At 41.3% G+C, this 21,778-nt stretch overlaps 1 protein-coding gene and 1 long non-coding RNA gene across 3 annotated transcripts in view; one reads left to right on the forward strand and one right to left on the reverse strand.

Annotated features, from left to right (window-relative positions):
* opn5 (opsin 5) overlaps positions 1-13,450 on the forward strand; it is a 50,297-nt gene extending 36,847 nt beyond the window's left edge. For both annotated transcript variants that reach the window (XM_015974359.3, XM_015974360.3), the window contains 3 exons: positions 1,836-2,170; positions 2,253-2,494; positions 8,802-13,450. In XM_015974359.3, coding sequence (XP_015829845.1) covers positions 1,836-2,170; positions 2,253-2,494; positions 8,802-8,868 — 644 coding nt within the window. In that variant the 3' untranslated portion in view covers positions 8,869-13,450. The remainder of the gene's footprint in view (positions 1-1,835; positions 2,171-2,252; positions 2,495-8,801) is intronic.
* Positions 13,451-13,576: 126 nt separating this feature from the next.
* Positions 13,577-16,887, reverse strand: LOC129154143 (uncharacterized). Its single transcript, XR_008559784.2, has 4 exons — positions 16,695-16,887; positions 15,475-15,582; positions 15,259-15,391; positions 13,577-14,121 (listed from the first exon to the last, which is right to left on the reverse strand). It is a non-coding gene; the product is annotated as an uncharacterized lncRNA (long non-coding RNA).
* Between the last annotated feature and the right edge of the window lie 4,891 nt (positions 16,888-21,778).

Raw genomic sequence — 21,778 nt, forward strand, 5'->3', positions numbered from 1 at the left:
AAATGCATTGAAGAAAGCAAACTTTTCTGTCGTATAAATGTTCTGTCACAATCTCTAATGCACACTCTACAAACCTCCTCCGGCTTTACGCTGCAAACATGAAAAAAAAAGTCTAGCCATTTTCTCTCAGTTCCTTTATTGTGCCATCATAATGAGGGAAATTAGCATAGAACCCCCCAAATTACCTGTTGACGCTAAGGGAACATGGAGGAGCAGCGGCTCTACTCCAAACCCCTGCTGGTTATCAGAAGTCATCTCCTCACATCAGCCTTCCAGCACTCGCGGAGTACAGACGCTTCTGCTTTTGCTCCCTTATCTTTTTTTCCCAAGGCTCTTTGTCCTGTCTGCCCACAGAGCACCTCTCTGCATTTCTTCAGAAAAACCCTATTTTTTTAGAATGGATTTAATTAATTGGTCATTCAACGTGATTGACAAGATTTTTTCTACGATGAGAACGGAGGAGGGGGCTCCCACTTGCCCGCAAGGGACACACGCAGCGGGATATATGCTCGATTCCTGGAGGAAGTGGAAGATCGTATGCCTCTCTCAGTTGTCCATTGAGGATGTTGAAGATGTGTGGATATTTGGCCTGATGAGCACTGGATTTCTTCTGATTGGAGTGGGAGGATATCTGGTTTTCTGGAAATTTGGGAAGACGGGAGCGATTGGAGGGCGACCCGCACCCACGGAGAGCACCGTCCGTGTGGAGACCTCACAGACTGGGACGTTACTCGAGGTGAATCGTAAGCTGGTCAATGTTCTAGCTGCGATACCGGTATTAGTGCTCAACATGGATGTCATCTCGGAGAGGGTCACCGGACGGTGTGGAGATGTTTAAAACCTGAATTGGCTTCACTGGAGGACTGGAATGATCAGTTACAGACTTGAAGGCAGAGAGGAAATTATCTCTGCCTGACCCAAACAAAGTCTTGTTATCCAAATCTGACACCATGGCAGCCTTGTGATGCCAACAACAAACCCCCCACAAAGGAATGCAGACAGATGCTGTGAAAACCCGATCTACCCCCCCCCCCCCCCCCCCCGCCTTCGGGTTGGTGGACTTCAGCCTGGCGAGGTCATCAACCTGCAGGTGCTCTGTGCTCCTCACAAGATCTCCCTCCCACCTGTGGCTACAGTGGCTGAGCGCCATAGGGCTGCTCTCGCTGGGGAAACAGGATCCCAGCCCCCCCCCCATCTTCCTCTCGGTGTCTCATGTTGTGAATTGTTGATGTTTGTGCTTATATGTTTGAGGCGGTTTTTTATTTATTTATTTATGCATAGTAAAGCTACGCCCTGCCGGGAGTAACTCTGGTATGCCTTTTGTTTCCCTCCCCCAATTTATCCTCTTGTAATCCCCTTTTCATCTAATTAACGGTAGCGCGACTCTTGTTGCGAATGACCACAGCACCAATTCTTCTGTACTGAAACAATTGCCCCTCGGGGACAATTCAAGTTTTTTTTTATTTGAATTTGAATTTGAATGGGTGGGTGTGGGAGTTTTTAAAACATGTTCATGAGTCATCTTGGGCTGCTCTCAGAAATAGTCCTCCCAGTGACTGACCTGTGGTAGTAGTTGGATTTTAATGCCTGTATTTTTGAAATTCGTCAAGTATTTAAGAGGTGGTACATTTTTCTTCACAATGTTCCTCTGTCAGTGGTGCACATTCTGAATTGCAAAGGCTCTTAGAAGTTATACAAGCCCAAAAAAATAAAATATATAAAGCTAAATAAGGACATTAACCATAACAGTGTTCTGATGCTGCAAGGTTTGCTTGAAGTAAATCAAACATAAAGTATAACATGTTTCATCTTTGTCCCTTCTTTTCCACTTAAAGGGACATGGTTGAAGCGCCGCCACACCTTCCTCTGCCTGGCCTTTGTATGGGTGTATGCAGCCTTCTGGGCTACTATGCCTCTGGTTGGCTGGGGGAACTATGCACCGGAGCCATTTGGGACCTCCTGCACTCTGGACTGGTGGCTTGCTCAAGCCTCCGTTTCTGGTCAGAGTTTTGTCATGACCATGCTTTTTTCATGTCTCATTCTCCCAGCCAGCATCATTGTCTACTCCTATGTAATGATCATCTGCAAGGTCAAGTCCACTTCTGAGGAGATCTCACACTACGACGCCCGGATCAGAAACAACCATGCTCTTGAGATGAAACTCACAAAGGTGACTTAGATATTAGAGGAATGCAAAACTATGGTGTCATAAAGAATCTGTGATCCACTCCTTGTTTTCCATCATCTCCCAGGTGGCAATGCTGATCTGCGCTGGCTTCTTGATAGCTTGGATCCCTTATGCAGTCGTTTCAGTGGTGTCAGCGTTTGGAGAGCCAAACTCTATCCCAATCCCTGTGTCTGTTATTCCTACGTTGCTAGCCAAATCATCAGCAATGTACAATCCCATCATATACCAGCTCGTGGACCTGAGGCGCAAATGTTCATCCTGCTGTCTCATGGCCATGAAGAAAAGGAGGAACTTCAGAAAAACAAGGTAAAACAGGTGTGCACTCACAAATCCAGGAACTTGTTTTAAAAGTCTATGCTTGTCTCCTTATTTGCACAGAAGCGTTGAGTAGTTGATAAATGCGCTTTAAATATATGCATTATTATTATTATGTGTGCATTCGGCTGAAAAAGTGAATACATATCAAAGCTGCTATAACAAATCTACAGAACAATCTAGATTTGAACGCAAACACAGTCATGGAACACTCACCCTTCCCCTCCGGCATCTGGCGTGGTCGAAACACCCATCAGTACTTTTCATTTAAATTGAAGTACAACACGTGTGATCCAGGGCGTAAAGCTTGGTTTATGCTTGACGCATTCACTTTCCGCGCGGTGATGCGGCTCGCGGCTGGAAAGCGCTTCACAACTCGCAGCGTTTATGGTTCATGCGGCTCGTCTCTGCGGTGAGCCAATATTCTCCCAAACTGTAGGGGGCAGCATGGAGCTCTACAGCATGCATCCAACACTACACCATAGTAGAAGTAGAAATTACTGTTTACAACATGGCCTTTCAGCATTTTTAACAGCGTTCTCGTCTTTTCCGACAGTGCGAGCTATTTCTCTCCAAGAATTATTAACAACATGTTGATCACGGTGATCTCTGAGAGCTGAGTCATACAAATGTCTGTATTTACCAACCTCTGCCGTGCCGGTCCGCCATGTTTTTCCGCGTCCGACCGTCCGCGTGGTTAGAAATTTTCCGAGGTGCGCGTTGCGGAAATCTTGGGCCGTGCGGAGACGCGGTGGAGGGGCGTGGTTGTTAAAATGATGCAAAATGACGCAACTTTTCCACGTGGAGCCGTGCAGACCTCGTGGACGCGTCAAGCATAAACCAACCTTAACGCTAAGTTTATTAGAAAACAGCTTTTTTAGCCCCGTTGACTTGCATTCATTGTTTTGTTCTTCCGAGGACCCATGAGCCGACCGGAAGGAGGGAGACTTAGGCTCTCTATATGAAAGAACTTAGGAATTATTTTTAAATTTTGACAAAATATTTGTAACTACAGTGGTGTGAAAAACTATTTGTCCCCTTCCTGATTTCTTATTCTTTTGCATGTTTGTCACACAAAATGTTTCTGATCATCAAACATATTTAGCCATTAGTCAAAGATAACACAAGTAAACACAAAATGCAGTTTTGAAATGATGGTTTTTATTATTTAGGGAGAGAACTAAATCCAAACCTACATTGCCCTGTGTGATAAAGTAATTGCCCCCTGAACCAAATAACTGGTTGGGCCTCCCTTAGCAGCAATAACTGCAATCAAGTGTTTGCGATAACTTGCTACGAGTCTTTTACGGCGCTCTGGAGGAATTTTGGCCCACTCATCTTTGCAGAATTGTTGTAATTCAGCTTTATTTGAGGGTTTCTAGCACGAACCGCCTTTTTAAGGTCATGCCATAACATCTCAGTAGGGTTCAGGTCAGGACTTTGACTAGGCCACTCCAAAGTCTTCATTTTGTTGTTCTTCAGCCATTCAGAGGTGGATTTGCTGGTGTGTTTTGGGTCATTGTCCAAAGTTCCATAAACATGTACTTTGGAAGCAAGAGACAAAGGCTGAATTTGAGGATACTTCTGAACAGCATTCATTTGTGAGACTTCCAAAACATTCACATTTACAGTTTTCATGTTCTGCACTGACAATGACGGTGGAAAGAGGGTAGGACCACTTAGTGGGCCATCAATAACTGATGCTGGGTTCAAAGAGGACCAAATTATTCTTGAAGCTGTGGACGTCAAGCACAACTCTTTTGAAAAAGCCGTGTTTGGCCTCAAATCTCAACACCACAAGGAGTCGGAATGAATGAAACAGTTGGCTTTATGTGTAACATGAATTGTAAATTAACATCTTTTCGGATTCAAGTTTAATTTCATTATCTTTTAATACTTACAGTTAAAATTGTTACTGTCAGTGCAACAAAGAGATTAGTGTTTTCTCTCTATTTTGGAGTTTAGCCTAATTTACAACATACACTGTAAAACCTGATAAGTTAAGTTAACTCAAATAATTTGGGAAACCAATTGCACAAATTGATTTAAGTTTTGTTACTCAAACTATTTGAGTTGATTTAATTATGCGAGTAGAGTCAAATTAATTAAAAACAATTATTAAAAGTTAACAAATGTTTATGAAAATGTTTATGTTTATTAACTATTTTTATTTTGTATAGTCAACTTAAACCTTTAAATATGTGGCACTAAAATGCCGTATGTATTTTAACTTATTCAATATGCATTCATCTTTCATAATCCGATTGAGTTAAATGAACTTAAATGGTTCTTAGTTGAATAACTTAAAACTCTATTACAGTTAGTCAGTTCTATTGAGGAAACCGATTGCACCAAACCGTATTAGTAGTATTAACACTACAACAAACTCAGGCTTTCTCCATTCAGTTTTATTAACTTGAACTGCAGAAAACACTGAATGATTACAACTGCACATTTTTTTTCCAATTTGCTAAATGCTTTTTTACACTGTGTGTACAGAAAATGTTGCGTGAGAATAATTCCAGTATTATTAGTTGACATTAACCATCATGACCTAAATTTTAATTAAGAATATCCAGATTTATTGACATGCACCTAAGGAAAATGCAAACAAAGCTTAACTACAAGGATCTCATCAAGCACTATTAACACATACTGTAGGAATACAACATTAAATTTCAATGCTGTTATTGTACAACAGTTTGCTTAAAGATTAGTGTCTCCTCAACTGCTGGGGCCAAACCTCAATGGCAAAATGGAAAGATCTCATCTGACAATAAAATGCAATGATTACAAATGGACTGATCGTCAGTTACTATTTAACTTTGAAACTTACTGACATGAACCTATAATAAATACAAATATATCGTAGAGGAACAGTGATTAGTCTTCTTGAATACTGTAAGAATGCAATAGATGAAGTCAATATAAACATATGTAAAAAATAATCTGCAAAGATACTTGTAGCCTCCCAGTTTACCTTAAAAGTCTATCACAAAACTGTCAAGTATTTGAAATGTTTTTTTATTAGCTTTCTGCATATTGCTGTTTTAGAAGACTGAGAACCTGTACGTATAAAACTATTGACTTGAAGCCATTCAAAGATTAATGAACAAGCATGAACATGTGAAAAACAAACCCCATCTACACCAGCTCATTTTTCAGTGTCTGCAGTTTTGGTTTGAGTTGCTTTCTCTCATTGTCTTTACCGACTGTACACTCCACCTCCCTCTGCTCCCCCACTTGTCCAGATCTAGGCTACCATCAGATTTTAACCATAAGCCCTATCAAATAAAAATGTTTTAAGCCTAGTCTTAAAAGTAGACAAGGTGTCTGCCTCACGGACTAAAGCTGGGAGCTGGTTCCACAGGAGAGGAGCCTGATAGCTAAAAGATCTGCCTTTCATCTGATTTTTAGATACTCTGGGAACCTCTATGAAGACCTCTGCGTGCCCCCTCCACATCTTACCCTCATCTTTGTTTAAAAGTGCTTTTCAGTCCATCGGTCCCAGCGTGCTCTCTATAATTAATGCTTCTCTGGTCTCTGGTCAGGTCCCTGCTTACTTTAAGAATGCTGTAATCCACCCGCTTCTTAAAAAACCGAGTCTCGACCTCTCTCTCCATAGCAGCTTCAGACCCATCTCTAAACTTCCGTTCATCTCCAAGATCTTGGAAAAGGTTGTGGCTAAACAACTCACAGCTGCTCTTGATGAACATAACATCTATGATAGCTTCCAGTCAGGTTTTCGTAGAGCTCATTCTACTGAAACAGCTCTTCTTAGGGTCTCTAATGACCTTCTGACCCACAGTGATGCAGGGGACTGTTCTGTTCTGGTCCTGCTGGACCTGACTGCAGCCTTTGACGCTGTGTGTGTGTGTGTGTGTGTGTGTGTGTGTGTGTGTGTGTGTGTGTGTGTGTGTGTGTGTGTGTGTGTGTGTGTGTGTGTGTGTGTGTGTGTGTGTGTGTGTGTGTGTGTGTGTGGGTGTGCTCTGTCTTCTCCATCCCCAGTGAGCCGTGGAGGATGGCTGCTTATACTGAGCCAGGATTCTCTGGAGGTTTCTTCCTGTTAAAAGGGAGTTTTCCTCTCCACTGTCGCTATATGCTTGCTTAGTATGAGGATTGCTGTAAAGTCACTGACACTAGTCAGTGACTTGATGCAATTTGCTGGGTTCCTTATATAGGAAACAATTTACTGATTGGCTTAATGAACTGACCTGGATTAGAATGTTTATTATGTGAAGTGCTTTGAGACGACTCTTGTCGTGATTTGGCGCTATATAAATTAAATTGAATTGAATGGAATTGAATTGTTGACCATCACCTGCTACTGGAGAGGCTGAGAGACTGGGTAGGCCTATTGGATCTGCTCTGGAGTGGTTCTCCTCTTATCTCTCTGAGCGCTCCTTTTCTGCGGCCCTCTCCAAGTTTAGGTCCTCCACCACCTCCCTTACCCATGGTGTCCCACAAGGTTCTGTGCTGGGGCATCTGCTCTTCCTCCTCTATCTGCTTCCTCTTCAGCACATCCTGAGCTCCTTCAAAGGAATCTCCTACCATCTTTATGCAGATGACATCCAACTGTACATCTCCTTTAAGCCCCATGAGATGTCTAAGCTGCAGCTGTTACACACCTGCTTAGACTCTATCAAAACCTGGATGGTGGGAGCTTTCTTCAGCTGAATGAAGATAAGACTGAGATCCTCATCTGTGCCCCCAGACAAGCTGGTTCCCAAAGTCAGAGACTCTCTTGGTCAGCTTGCTTCTCACACCAAACCTTCTGTCAGGAATCTTGGCGTGACCTTTGACCCAGCTCTCACCCTGGATTCTCGTGTCAGTTCTCTTGTTCGCTCTTCCTTCTTCCATCTCAGGAACGTTGCTAAGCTGAGTCCCATTCTGTCCTGCTCTGAACTTGAGACAGTTCTCCACACCTTCATCTCCTCACGCTTAGACTACTGTAACTCTCTTTTCACGTGTCTGAGCAGAACCTCCCTGAACCGTCTACAGGTGGTTCAGAACGCCTGTGCTCGGCTTCTGACCAAGTCCTCCAAACACACCCACATCACCCCGCTTCTCCTCCAGCTTCACTGGCTGCCAGTCAACTTCAGGGTTCATTTCAAGATCCTGGTTCTGGTCTATAGGGCCTTACATGGACAAGCACCATCTTACATTGGTGATCTTCTTAGTCCCTACACCCCCAGCAGGTCCCTGAGGTCCAGTGACCAAAGCCTACTGGTTGTGCAGCACCAGGCTAAAGGTCAAAGGTGACAGATCATCTGCTGCTGTGGCCCGCAGACTCTGGACCTCCCTCCCCCTGAGCCTGAGATCAGTGGACTCAGTGGTCTCCTTTAAACTCACCTGCTCAGGTTTGGTGGGACCTTCATCACCTTCTCCTTATTCTGCTCTTTCTACCTATTCCGCATTTCCCATGGTCCACTGATTTCTCTCTTTCTTATTAATTTACTTACAATTTTAATCACATTTTTTGTCAATTTAAAAAAAATGTTTCATTCTTTTTATATTTTAATTTTTTTGTTTTTGTGACGCACCTCTTGATTTTTTTATTTCACGTATATTTATAAATGTAATTAAGGGTGAGAAAAAAACAAATCTATCCAGTTTGTTCCCAAACTGTTAATCAGATCTCTTCACCTGTTTGTTTAGAGTTAAACATTTAAAACTTAGTTACTCCTTTGTAAGTATAATGGAAATTGATAAAACAAGATAATTTCTGTCGTTTAATATTGAACTTTGTCACTACAATTTTAGGGGGGTTAAAGACTGTAAATGGTGTTTATAAATGTTTATTAATCATTTTAAAACCTACTGCACCTTTGTGGTGTAAGTAGAAGAAAGCCAACTTGCATACGCTTAAAGAAGGTTATAATGATGTATTTAGGACTCTGCTAGGGAAGCCTCGGTCCTGAAGTGCGAGTCTTTTATTTTGTAATGCTCACGTCTGGACTTTCCAGGCTTTGCTGAGAAATTTAATCTACAAGTTAATCCTGCAGTTGAAGAGGGAACAGGCTTGTCCGGATGCTGGTGGATCCCAGTTTTAGTGCAGTGCCTCACCAGTCGTGTGTGGAGACACTGGCATGCACGTCTTTTGTCATTTTTGCACAGCTTTATTTGTTTTTATGTTTATTTGTTCTTAAATGTGGATCCTGAGTCTGGTCATAAAGTTGATGATGATGATCACTGGTGAGGCTTCTGGAAAAGTCACCTTGAAAGAGTTTGTATTTGATGAGGTAATATTGAGTCGTTGAAGGTGACGCTGTCCTCTTGTCCTCCCGTGTTCTTTCAGGTTCTTCGCCATCTCTGGCTCGTTTAAGGACCCAGCACCAGACAAAGAAGCCCAGATTGAGATGTGAAAAACAATATGACGTGTCTCCCTGCTTCTACGTTGGTCTGCTTGCATTGTTCCCAATTTCCAACCAATAACAAGCTGCCCGCTGTGAAGCCCAGTTGGTCCAATCAAAGCTTCATTTGGACCCAGTGGGGTTACAATGACCTGGAGGACTGAAAACCTTGGCCTGCTGTGAAGTTACCATGCTCACGTTCCGAGTCTGATTTGGTTTTTCCTTCCACCTGAACCGTCTCGTGTTTCAGCTTCCTACATCCTCATCATCAAAGCTTTTCCTCCCAGCAGCACTTCCCGTGTTCTGCAGCGATGCATTTTCTTTACATGTCCTCTAACACACACAGGTGACATGTTGCACGTACGTTCCTCCTCTAGTAAAGCAGAATAGTTTTCTGTCATCGTCAGAGCAACGACTCGTGTTTGAGAAGCAGTCACATGATGGCATCGCCTTGGTGAACTTTCATGGTTGATTCTGTTTACATCATTTCGGATTTGGATGAATCTGCTACAGACCTTGTTTTGTCCTCCGCCTCTGGATTATAAAACGTATCTATCAGGATAAAGCACCGAATCGCCTGATGGATGTCAGAGGAAACACCATTTCATCGCTTTAGCCGATGAGATCAGAGCGGAAACAGATTGGAACGTTGATCCGAAGACGAGTGGAGTGGAAACCTGCACTACTCACAATGCACTGATCACAGTTTTGTCTTTTTATTGTACGTTTTCAGTAGCTGCAACACAGATACAGAACAGTATTGACATTAATACAAATGTTTTCTGTATGAATAGTTGTTGTGGTTGCAGGAACCGTGCTCGGTGATTTGTTGACGGTTTCTTTTGTTTTGAGCGCTCTCTTGTGGCCGTCCTGGCTCCTGATCCTGGTTGGTTCACACAGAACAAACTACGTTTGAGATGACTAACAAAACTCCTCCCCCTGAGGGTCTTTCTGTCCGGGACCACACGCGGGTGGTTTTGGTCTCATTCCTGAGGCTGTCAGGACTAGAATCATGACTTCCTCCAGTTTATTCAGGTTTTCACTGACAAAGATGGACTCATTCAGTCTTCTCTCAGGCTGTTGGTTTTCTTCTGCCGTCCTCAGACGAGTGTCCCAAATCCTTCAGGTGGAGCTCTTGAGCTGATGGTTCTGGACTGGTTGACTGGTTTCTCCCCCACACAAAGCTCCGAGCCTGCCATGCTGCTCTGAACTGCCTACATGAAACTACCACCCAGCTTCTGTTTGGGTGGTTGGTCCTTCAGATGAACCCGTTACGTGGAGAACCCATGGCACGTCAGGGGTACGGGCTGGGTGTGTCGTTCAGGGTTGGATCCATCAGGAAACCTGCAGGAAGACGATTCCCAGACGAGCAAACCAGTGCCATGGGAGCATACTTTCCCATGGCGGTGCTGTGATCAGCCACACACATGGACGTAATTTTGGGAGGGGACAGGGGGGACATGTCCCCCCCACTTATTCCAAAGTCAAGTTTTGACCCCTGCACTTTTTACCATCCAAAAACAATATTACGCTTAGGGATGGGTACCGAATTCGGTACTTTTTAAGGTACCGACCGAATTCCGTAGTACCGACCGAGCACCGATTCACGTCATTTCAAACGGTGCCTCGTTTCGGTACCCATCCATCATAACAAGAACTTGCCAAGACAGCTGCGCATGCGCAAGAGCGTTTTGTTGCCGCTGTGAACCAGTTGTAAACAGAGCAGCATGGTAGAGAGAACGCAGGCTAAAGCTTGGGTCCACTTCACTAAATGTGATGGGTAACTGGGTGATGATGAAACCAGCGACAACTATCTAAGTGAGACATCCTCATCTTAATCTGCTCCGGTAGGTAAATATAATTAGCTTGATATGTTAGCTTCCGTTTCGCTAATGGTGCGTTCGCTTTCTCCTCGGAACTCAAACTTTCCGACTAGAACAACATGAACGCGCTCTAAAGTTTGGCTTCACTTTACTAAATGTGACGGGTGAAGACGAAACCAGTGACGATCTAAGTGTGAGGCATCGTTTTAATCTGCTCCAGCAGCTAAATAAACTGTTTTAAGATATCGTTAGCTTGATATGTTAGCTTCCATTGCTACCATTGTTATCAGCTAATGGTGCATTCGCTTTCTCCTCGGAAATTCTAACTTCCCAGTAGGAAAAATCAAATGAAAAAAGATGGCAAAAGGAATGAAGATACACGGTAAATTTAGTTCACAGTAAAGATGTTTGCTTCAGTTTAATTATCAGCTTATAAAACTACAAGGACGATGTTAAAATACAAACAGTTGTATGTTATTTATCGTGATATTTATCAAATATTGTTATATATTGAGAAAAATATATATTTAATTATAAAAGAGAATTAAAATAATAAACACTCAAAAGTATCGAAAATTGGTACCGTTAAGTACGGGTATCAATTCGTAGGTACCGGTAATTAGTACCGGATCGATTCAAATGTCAAAGGTACCCATCCCTAATTACGCTATATTAAAATGACACTGGTTGAGCTCTAGGACCAAGCAGAAAACAACCGTTTGTGTTGAAGCCTGTTTCCCATTAGAACATACTGTAAAGATACCCCCCCCCCCCGTGTCCCCCCCACTTCTAAAGTGAAAATTACGTCCATGGCCACACACACGTTTAACATGTTTATATAGGTATATGTAGTAGCTTTGTATAGCAGCGTATTGCCACCAGAATCCACACCCTGCAGCACCCCACCCCTTCACACACGAGAAGGAAGTGACAGATGCTGCGCAGGCTCTTCACACATCTGGCATCTAAATGTTTCTCAGCACCACACTCTTCAAGAACATCTCCTTAAATGTAACTTGGAAAACAAAAAGCTGAATGGAACATTCACTCTGACACGTGTACGGTATGTAAACGTGAACACAAGCCATCATCTTCGCCACACAGGGTGAACAAAGAGCAATAAACAGAGTCTGTCGTACTTTTATGATGACACACAAGTGTTCCTGTGCTCCGGGTTGGCGCTGATGAAGCGCTGCGTCATGTCCACTCTCCAGCTGTCCCACATTATCTCCATGCAGGTGCATTCGAGGTGTGCAAGCCTCGCCGTTCTGTTAAATTCCCGTCTGTTTCTACGTAAATGCCCGGTCGTAAGGTGAACCCTGGTGTCGTGTGATTCCGTTCCGACCTCTGTGATATACGTACCGTGTGCTTCATAAAATAGTTCCTTCACATTCAACTGAAATGCGAAAAATCTTCCTTTTACGGTCGTGCTTTAAAGCGGGAGTAGTTGGTTATGGGCATGATGAGAAATTAGTGAATTGTTGGTCATGTGATCAGTTTGGACCAATGTGGCAGCCATATTTAGTTAACAAATATTCAACATGGCTGTCTACTCAGGACTCGAAAGCAGTGACTCTGAGTTAAATCTCCCAGAAACATCTGAATAGACACAAAACGGATTCCAGACAACGGACCGGCTATTCGAGCCCCACAACAAGTCAAGAAGCGACAAGACAATCAGGTGAACTACGGATGAGTACCTTTATTTATGTGTACAACATAGCTAAGTGTGTGTGTGTGACGTAGAAAATACAACCAAATATGAATAATTCCATGTGTAATTGTGTTCAATTCAACTCAGAACCAAATCTAAATTCAACATGCATGTTGGGGGGGGGGGTTGCTTCACCACCCCTAGGTCCCACGGCTTTGAACCACTCAGTCAAACATTCACAAAGCCTATTTTATTGGTGCAGGAGTTTCTCCTGCTGTCTCCTCCGTCTCATAAGATCATCAAAGCAGCCGGAGCGCCGACCCTCTGATGGATTCAGCGGGATGGTTAGGGTCAGGGTGGCAAGGCTGGGATCGTGGAAAAGTCTCCCGGTGAATGTTGGAGCAGCTCGGACTCTGAGTAACGTAACACAATGCTAAAGACACATTTCTATGACCACGCATGTTTAACTGCTTCTTCTTCCGTTTTTATTTGTTGTGTTTTCATATTCGCCCTCCTTGGGAAACACTTTGTTCAGGAACTGCTGTTGTGGATTTTCTTGCCCTTCTGCTACAACCACAGCAGGAGGAAGCGAGACAGACCCCTCCAGGTCCTCACGGAGGAGGAGGAACAAAGATCCCTCGGATCTGACCTGATGACCTGGTCCTTGATAAATACGTAGGGTTCTTTAGCTCTACTGAAATCTTTTTATTTCATACACTTTTTACATTTCTGTTGCACATTCCTGAACGGAACTGAGGAGAGGAAGAGTCGGACTTTTCCAGATATGTCTACCAACTCTTTTGGTGGGGCACCAGTTAACCTCATGGGTTGGCTTTGCTGGTATTCCCCTGAAACACAAATGCTGCAAACGTCAGGAGACAATAAATGTTCCTGAGATTTGAGTTCCTTAACTATGTTTTGTGAGAGAAACGTAAAACGCCGGACATTTTGGCAAGATCTGAAATGCTCTTAACCAACTCTTGGTAAGAAAATAAATTTTTGTTTCTTTTGGAAAGGTACGTGACGTTTAATTAACTCTATTTTCTGAAACCTGGCGGGTTCATCAACCAAAGTTCTGTATGTTCATATCTGCTCATAATAAAATATTTGATCTGGTCGTGCATTTTCACTCTATTCAGCATTGATTTTAGAGTTGAATGTTGAAAAGTGTTTGAAGAGACTAAAAAGGTAAACGGTAAAATAAAGATCTGAAAAATGTACGACAAGAAATGGAGGCATAGTGTTACTGGATTCAATTCAATCAAAAAAAAAACTTTAATCATCCCCGAGGGGCAATTGTTTCAGTACAGCAGAATTGGTGCTGTGGTCATTCGCAACAAGAGTCGCGCTACCGTTAATAAGATGAAAATGGGATTACAAGAGGATAAATTGGGGGAGGGAAACAAAAGGCATACCAGAGTTACTCCCGGCAGGGCGTAGCTTTACTATGCAAAAAAAAAAAAAAAACGCCTCGAACATATAAGCACAAACATCAACAATTCACAACATGAGACACCGAGGGGGGGGCTGGCATCCTGCTTCCCCAGCGAGAGCATCCCCATGGCGCTCAGCCACTGTAGCCACAGGTGGGAGGGAGATCTTGGGAGGAGCGCAGAGCACATTGACACCTGCAGGTTGATGACCTCGCCAGGCTGAAGTCCACCAGTCCGAAGGCGGGGCGGGGGGGTAGGTCGGGTTTTCACAGCATCTGTCTGCATTCCTTCGTGGGGGTTTGTTGTTGGCATTCACAAGGCTGCCATGGCGTCAGATTCGGAAAGTTTATTACTTCTGCAGGAAAAGGTCATGAATCAACTGAGAGGTCATGGCTACTTTAAATGAAAACACGTTTCATAGTTGTTTTTTACTTTCTACATGAGAGTAGACGTCCACAGATTGTCAGACTGAACAAAATGTTGAAACAATTCTGGAGACGAAAAATGCTAAACTGCTTATGAGGGACAGTCGGTACATAAAATGTGGGGAGAAAGAATTCTTTTTCTGATTCCCAGATTCCAAATTATAGTTGAAATGTGGAGAAAAAAGGACAGAAAGCCAAGGGAAAGCATCTAAAGACTAGTACAGGATTAGTCAACCTTCTCAGTGGCCTAGTGTTCACCCTGGTACTGGGTTATCGTGGGTCAAATCCAGAGCCGGATTAAATAAATGGACTACACTAGGCAGGCTGCATTTTATGCCCCCCCCCCCCCCCCTCCATCGATGTTATTTAATGAATTGAAATCTGAAACTTACCAAAGTTACTTATAAAAGTTCATTCACATTTTACGTAGCCTAGTCGTTGGTTACAAATTGGTTGTTTGTATGTAAAACATTCTATCAGACAATTTTTGATATGAATTATACGTCATTACACAGCTGTGTTAAATGCTAATAAATGATCCTCATCTTATCCATTGGGAGTGCCAATGTCAAGGCGGTACCAGTAAATAACCACTAGGTGTCATTATACTCTGTAAACAGAGCAAATATATTCATCTTATTTGCTCTGTTTACATTTAATCAACACATTTAATTAAAAAGATTTTCTGCTAAATACAATAGCTTACAACATTTATAAATGATGACAAATTAATCCCATGATGGTGGAAAGACATTCAAGAAGAAATAGATTCATTTGAATGGACTGAAGCATGTTTTAAAGGCGCAAAAACCAACTATAAACACGCAGCTTAAATGATTACAGTATAAATTTTATACAATCTATAATCTTAAAAGAAAGTATTTTAATAAAATGAAAACGTTATCTTAAGTTTTGATCTTGCTTTATGCTCATTCAGGCTGTTGTTGCCTCTGCTGAATCAGAAATTCTGTGTCTATTTTCTGAGTGTGAACTTATTGTTAGTTTTGTTATTTGAACATTAATAAAAATATTTAAAAATAAAAATGAATAAAACCAGCAACAGTTACCAAGGAAACCATTTAGCACGCTCCACTCCGGGATAATCTTCAGCCTTCCAGCATCACAGGCCTCAGTCGCAGCAGAAACACGTCTAAAGAAATGCTCCTTGGTTAAGCTTCGGTTCGTGTCTCCACATTTCCTCTGTGATGCAGAGAAATATGCAATATTTTGAGAGGGATGCTTTAGTGCAAAGTACTCACGCATCCTGTCATCAGTTTGGTTACCTGTAGTTTAGCTGGTTCCCTCTCAGCTCCTCTTGCCTCACAATTACCCTCTGGTGGAGGATCCTCCCACTGAACATCTTGTAGCGGATGCCAGAGTTGGGCTCATTTCTGAAAACAAAAACAAGACAGAAAAAACATTGATTGCTTAATCAAACACACAATGTTTCATTATGAATATAAAATAATAATAATAAGTACTCCAAATGTATATCTGCTCCAGAAGCTGGTGTACTGACAGCTTCTGGATGATCTCGCCTCCAAAGACACAATCTTTGTCTTTCATTTGCAACAAGATGTCATCTTGCTTCAGCTCAGCAGCTTTCTGTTTTCTGCAACTGGCCTTCAGTTGAAAAATTACAATTCAGTTAATGAAGGAGAAAGTTGAGAGTGTGTGTGTTTGCCTATATGAATTTGAGCTTAAGTATCGTCAGCCCCTGAAATCCCAAACATTGAATAAGCCTATATTTAGTCAGGTGAGAGTAGATACCATTCCATATCATACCAATTAATTTGTAAAGTTTGTTAAATAATTATTATGTAAATGTACAGTATTTAAAAAAATAATGATTGACTTCAAAAATGTAGAAAATATTCCATTAATTCGACAGATCAATTACGTTTTTCCATTTAAATAACTAATTTCACAAACTTGCATTGTTTTATTCTCAGTTAGCTGACATATTTTGACTGGTGGTTAACTGAACATTTTACAATGTAGATAAAAACAAACGTATTTAATAATATAATGTGTTGGCAATTTTAATTCAAGTCGAAGCATTCGATATAAAACAGGTGCGTAAACTCTCATTACCTTTCTCCTCAATGTTCATCTATGAAAGATGGAGCATTTAATAACATGCGCCTCCATCGTTTTATGTTCCTTGTGTATTTAGCATTAACACTCACAAGATGGTAGTGAAGGACCTCCAGCCTCTGCCCTTAGTGGAGACTCATGATTTTCAGCTGTTGGTGAGGGTTATTGACGCAAAATATAAACTTCCCAGCAGAAGCAAACTCACAGAGACCCATATCTCTACAAAGTCAAAGTTAAAATCTACATATGTCACTTGAAGGTCGAGCAAAAGCCAGGTTGAACAGTTTTCAGCTGCTTTTTGAAGGAGTCCACTAATAACTATTAATGAAAAGATAGAAAAAGTCGGCCTGAGTTTGTTTTAGTCGGAGGTAGAAGGTCTGCAGGTGCGTGAGTTCCTCTGACTTACACTTTCACTTCTGAAGTTACTCATGTCCACTTCTCTGTTGCTACCCGACTCGCGCGCGCTCACACACACACACACACACACACACACACACAATAACCACGGATTAAAACGTAAACAAAAGGCTCGTCCAGGTCACGTGATGCGGAAACAACAACCCCGCTGATGCAAACAGCTGCTACTTGCAGTTCCACCCCTCCCCCTCCCCCCCCCCCCGCCACGCACGTGCGCGGACGTACGTACGTAAGCGTGACGTCATAAAAGAGCTATCGCATTACTTTGTTGCCTCATCAGAAAAAAGACCTCAGTCTGTTAAGGTCGTTGTACGAAATGGATTACATCGCAGCTCTCTACAGGAACCGCTTACCACTGCTTAAGTCATCAGGTAAAACGCCTCGTGAGCTGAATCTTACAGAGTTGAAGTTTATATTAGACCAGACTAAGGCCAACGAGAAATTACTCTTAGCCAAAGTCAATGAACTGACATCAGAAGTTAAGAATTTACAAGAAGTTTTCTCTGAAAAAGAAACTGGGTGGAAAAACCAGTTGGACGATTTAACAAAGAAAAATACCAGATTTCAAAGGGAAGTAAGAAAGCAGACAAGTCAGCGGTCTAATGCAGTGCTTCGGCTGACAGAAAGTACGGCAAAACTAGAAGAAACCGAGAAATGCCTGGAGTCCTTGAAGAAGGAATACAAACATGTCAAACAAAGGCTTGAAAAAGACTTGGAAAAGCAAACGTCAATCCAAAAGTCCATTGAGGAAAAACTAAACAATTCAGTGCAAACAAACACTGAATTAAAATTACAAAACGAAGAGTTTTCTAAAGAAAATGAAAAACTTCAAGCTTTAAATGAGTCGTTATCAAAAGAAAATGATACATTGAAACGTTCACTGGATGACGAAAGAATTAGAAGAACAGACTTGAAAAAGAAATTTGAAAACTTAAAAGCTGAACATGAAGAAGTGGAAACGACCATCAGGACAAAGGTTGAAGTTCCGTTAAAAAATAAGATTAAAGACTTAATGGGCCACATCGACCGACTGAAAGCTGATGCTAAAAAAAAGTCTACATATGTAACACGTTTAGAAGCAGATAAGAAAACGTTACTATCAATAAAGACACAGCTGAAAAAGAAAAATGATGAGTGGCCAGAGAAATACTTTGAAATTACTCAGGAAAAACAAAAGCTTGCTAAAGAATTAGAAAACACACACATTCTTCTTGACAAAAATGCCAAAGATATCCAAAATCTAAATTTTAAATTACGCAATGCTGTCAGTAAACGATGTGATGTTGAACGAGAGAAAAAGGAACAAATTGAACTGAAGGATAGCAAAATAAAGAAATGGAAGACGAGAGCAAAACTCCAACTAAATGAAACCGCACTTTCTGAAAGTCTAAAAACTGAATATGGAAATAATCTGTTTAAAGCTCAGGATCAAATTCACTGTTTGGAACAGAAAATTAGTGTACTTACAGATGCCAACGCACTGCTTTCAACAGAGAAAGAGTCTTTAGTCAAGGCGACATCGTCCCTGTCTTGCCAGCTGAAGGAAGTTAAGATGCAGTTAGAAAACACAGAGCAGCAACTGTCGTCAGCTCGGAATAAAGATGCCCAACAGTCAAGCATCTTAGCAACTAAAGAAATGGAGAATGAGCAAATTACCAAGGAGCTTGAAATAACAGCGACAGAACTACAGAACGCAAAAGACGAAATTAGCGATTTAACAAAGAAAACTCAGGAACTTGAATCTGAAATCAAACTGTTACCCAGAGAGAAAATGGAAGTTCAGGGAAAACTTGACCAGCTAGCTGAAGAATTCTCTAAAAATGGCTTGAAATCAGTAGCAATGCACGTGAAAACGCTGCTAAATGGTATGAATGAAAAAGGCAAGAATAAATATACTGTTGGTCGTTTAAACCTGGAGTTAGAAAGCAAGAATTTTATGAAAACGATCACAGAACAGAAGACAGAAATTGAGGAACTGAGAGGCAAATTGCATAAAGCTATGGCTGCTCAGAGTAGAAATCTGTTGGCTAAGAGGAGAATCATTGATGTCAACAGGCCCTCATCTTCACATGAGTTAGTTATTAAACTGAATAATGACAAGTCATTTACAGGTCAGAGGACAAATATGGTTCAATTGAAGAAGCCCTGCGTGTTTCCATCTATTGGTGTAGAGGGCAGAACCGTCTGTGGAGCAAACTTAGACGATGGTTTCTGGATGGGAGTTACTGAGGATGCACAGTACCCCCTCCCTCCTCCTTAGAGCACTCAAAGACACAGAAAAGATTGTGGATGCATGATGGAAAGATTGACACTTTAGTCTTGCAGTGAGGTTTCTAGTTCAAATCCTGGCAGGAACCTTGCTTGGTAGCATCTTGTCCTTCAAGTATGCGTGGGTTTACTCCAGGCGCTCTGGTTTAAACAGAGCATCAGTCTTCAACAAACTAACTTCTATAGCGCCTCTCAAGATAAAAATCACGAGGCGCTTCACAAAAACAAAAAATGTAAAAATATAAAAAAGCATTTAGAAAGTGTTTAAAAATATATTTAAAATGGGCAAAAATAGGTAATTGGGATTTAAATGACTCGCCATCTCCCCCACCTGGAAGCAAGCTCAGAGATGGTTTGTTGCAGAAGAACATTCACCCCGGCTCATGACATCCGCGGACGTTAATGTGGTTCGAATGGCAGCATGCACACCCAAAAATTATACATCAAAACAAGCAGCTCGTCGGTGGGAGGTAGGCTGTAACTTTTGTACACAATTTGATTTACCACGGCAAAGTTATTAGCAAAAAACTTCGGAAAATGTCTGAAATTTGGGCAGATTGAGTTATCCTTTCAAACGTTGAGTGTGTGGCTTTTTTAGATTTGCGTTAGCACTGTCTTGTGCCAGGTGGCAGGACCCTTTTTATTATGTTTTCAGGAATTGTCTAGTTTTTCTTATGCAGCTCGAACGACAGCATGCACCCCTAAAATTACACATTAAAACAGCCCGCTCAGCCGTGGGAGGTGTGGCATATTATTATGGGTAGATTACCCAAGCTGGACCTGTTTAGACTTAAGAAAATCACTTTTTTCACTTTCTTCCTCATCGTATTGAAAATGAATCCAAATTCAATTCAATTCAAAGATACTTTATTAATCCCAGAGGGAAATTAGAGTTTCAGTGCACACAATCTGAGGTCAAACATACATACATAGGCATAGATACATGACAAGAATTGGTGACTGTGGTCATTTGCAACCCGAGTCGCGCTACCCTAATAGAGATCAGAGGGGTTTCTATATGAGGATTGAGACAGGTGGAGGAAAAAAAGGCACGTCAGAGTTACCCTCCGCAGGGAGGGCAGCTTTGCTATGCAAAAAACACCTCAGACAGAAATGCAACAGACTTCAGACATTACACAACATAAGTGTCCGACATAAGTGTTACGCATCATAACAAATGCTCAAAAAGTGAAAGAATAGCAGTAAAATCCTCTAAGCTTCACAGCACCAGAAACAGAAAAGCAAAAAGTCCAAAAAATACCGTTTTTCTTGAGAAACTAGAAGAAAAAATGTCCAAAAAAAGGCAAAACTTACATATAGTCAACAGAGCTACTCCAACATGCAGCCACCCAGAGCAGCGCAGTTCCACTTTCAGATTCAAATTTCATTACTGTCCTATAATCAATTTCCTTTTCTTTACAACTCAAAAGGTTGCCAGTTATGAGTTGTAAAGGTGAATGTAAAGGTGAACTATTTCTTCATGTTTAACAACGGCAAAGGTGTACAGGCTTTTATTTTGACAGCGTCATATGTATGTCGATGGTAGGGAGGCGCAACACAGTAGAAGCAAACGTAAATCTATTAGAAGTAAAGACGGAGCAAAGGGTAGACTATTAACAGTTCACAGAGAAGAAGACACAGAAAGTTTGAAGAATACTTCTGTCTAGCTTCAGTTGATAAGGGGAACAAGGTTTGTAACTATAATTCAGAATGTTGTTATGAAAACGGAACGTGTATGGGTACCTATATGATTGTATTAGTTGTGAAAAAGGCTACCAGTGTAATCAATTATGCATTATGGTTTAGTTTATGATGAAAATGTTTTATTTAAAATTTCTCTGTAGTTCAAGGTAAAGTGTTTTAAGAAAACTGCTAAAAAGAAGATCTTGTTATTAAGTACACTGGCAGGTAAATGCATCTGGTTGGCTCAGTATCACATAGTTTCTCTTGTGTTAGAGATTTTTATTATTGTGAGTTCATATTTTTATGCTTTATTAGGGAAAACACCCTGATGGCTGTAACGGCAGTATGATTTAGAGAAGTGGAGAAACAGTTACACATTCCTACATATCACCCTGTATTGATGAAGCACTACTGTCAAAATCTTGATCTAACAGTGTGGAAATTCCTCATTAAATTCCTGTTTTACCACAGATTTTGGGTCAGCTACTTCTGTTTTATCTGTTAGGTTAAGTAAAGGGAGCTGCCGTGTTTGTTTTCAGAATTAGCTCCACCCACAAAGATTTATGGGTGAGGTTGACAGAAAGAAATATTGATGAACAGACCATGAAATAGTGAATTCAATCATGAAATATGTTTTTTTAATGAATAAAATATTTGTATTGACACAATCCATACATTTTATTTTTTAATAATTTTTTATATATTTTGGGCTTTATCTATTTATTGAATTGTACCACTTTTGCCCCTCCAGTTGAATCATATTTAATTTCTTTATATTTGATCTTAAAAACAAACAATCTTATAATTATATAGATGATTCAGGGATTATAAAATTTAGAGTACATTACATTCATAGACAGAAGCTGGTTTATTTCATTTCATATGTATTTAGTGTCATGTTCTGTGTCCCTTTGTTCCCCAACCCCTCCAGTTCCCACTCCAGGTTCTCCTTTTGTGTCTTATAGCGCCCTCATGTGTCCTTTGTCCGCATCTCATTTATGTGTCTCCTGTGTTCATTTAGTTATCCTCTGCCCTCCCCCAGAGGGTGACAGTGTTTGGTTCTCCTGAATCTAAGTGCTGCTTTCGATATTGTAGACCACACTATTCTTTTAACTTGTTTAA

The sequence above is a fragment of the Nothobranchius furzeri genome, chromosome 2 (assembly GCF_043380555.1).
Source record: "Nothobranchius furzeri strain GRZ-AD chromosome 2, NfurGRZ-RIMD1, whole genome shotgun sequence".
NCBI lineage: Eukaryota > Metazoa > Chordata > Actinopteri > Cyprinodontiformes > Nothobranchiidae > Nothobranchius > Nothobranchius furzeri.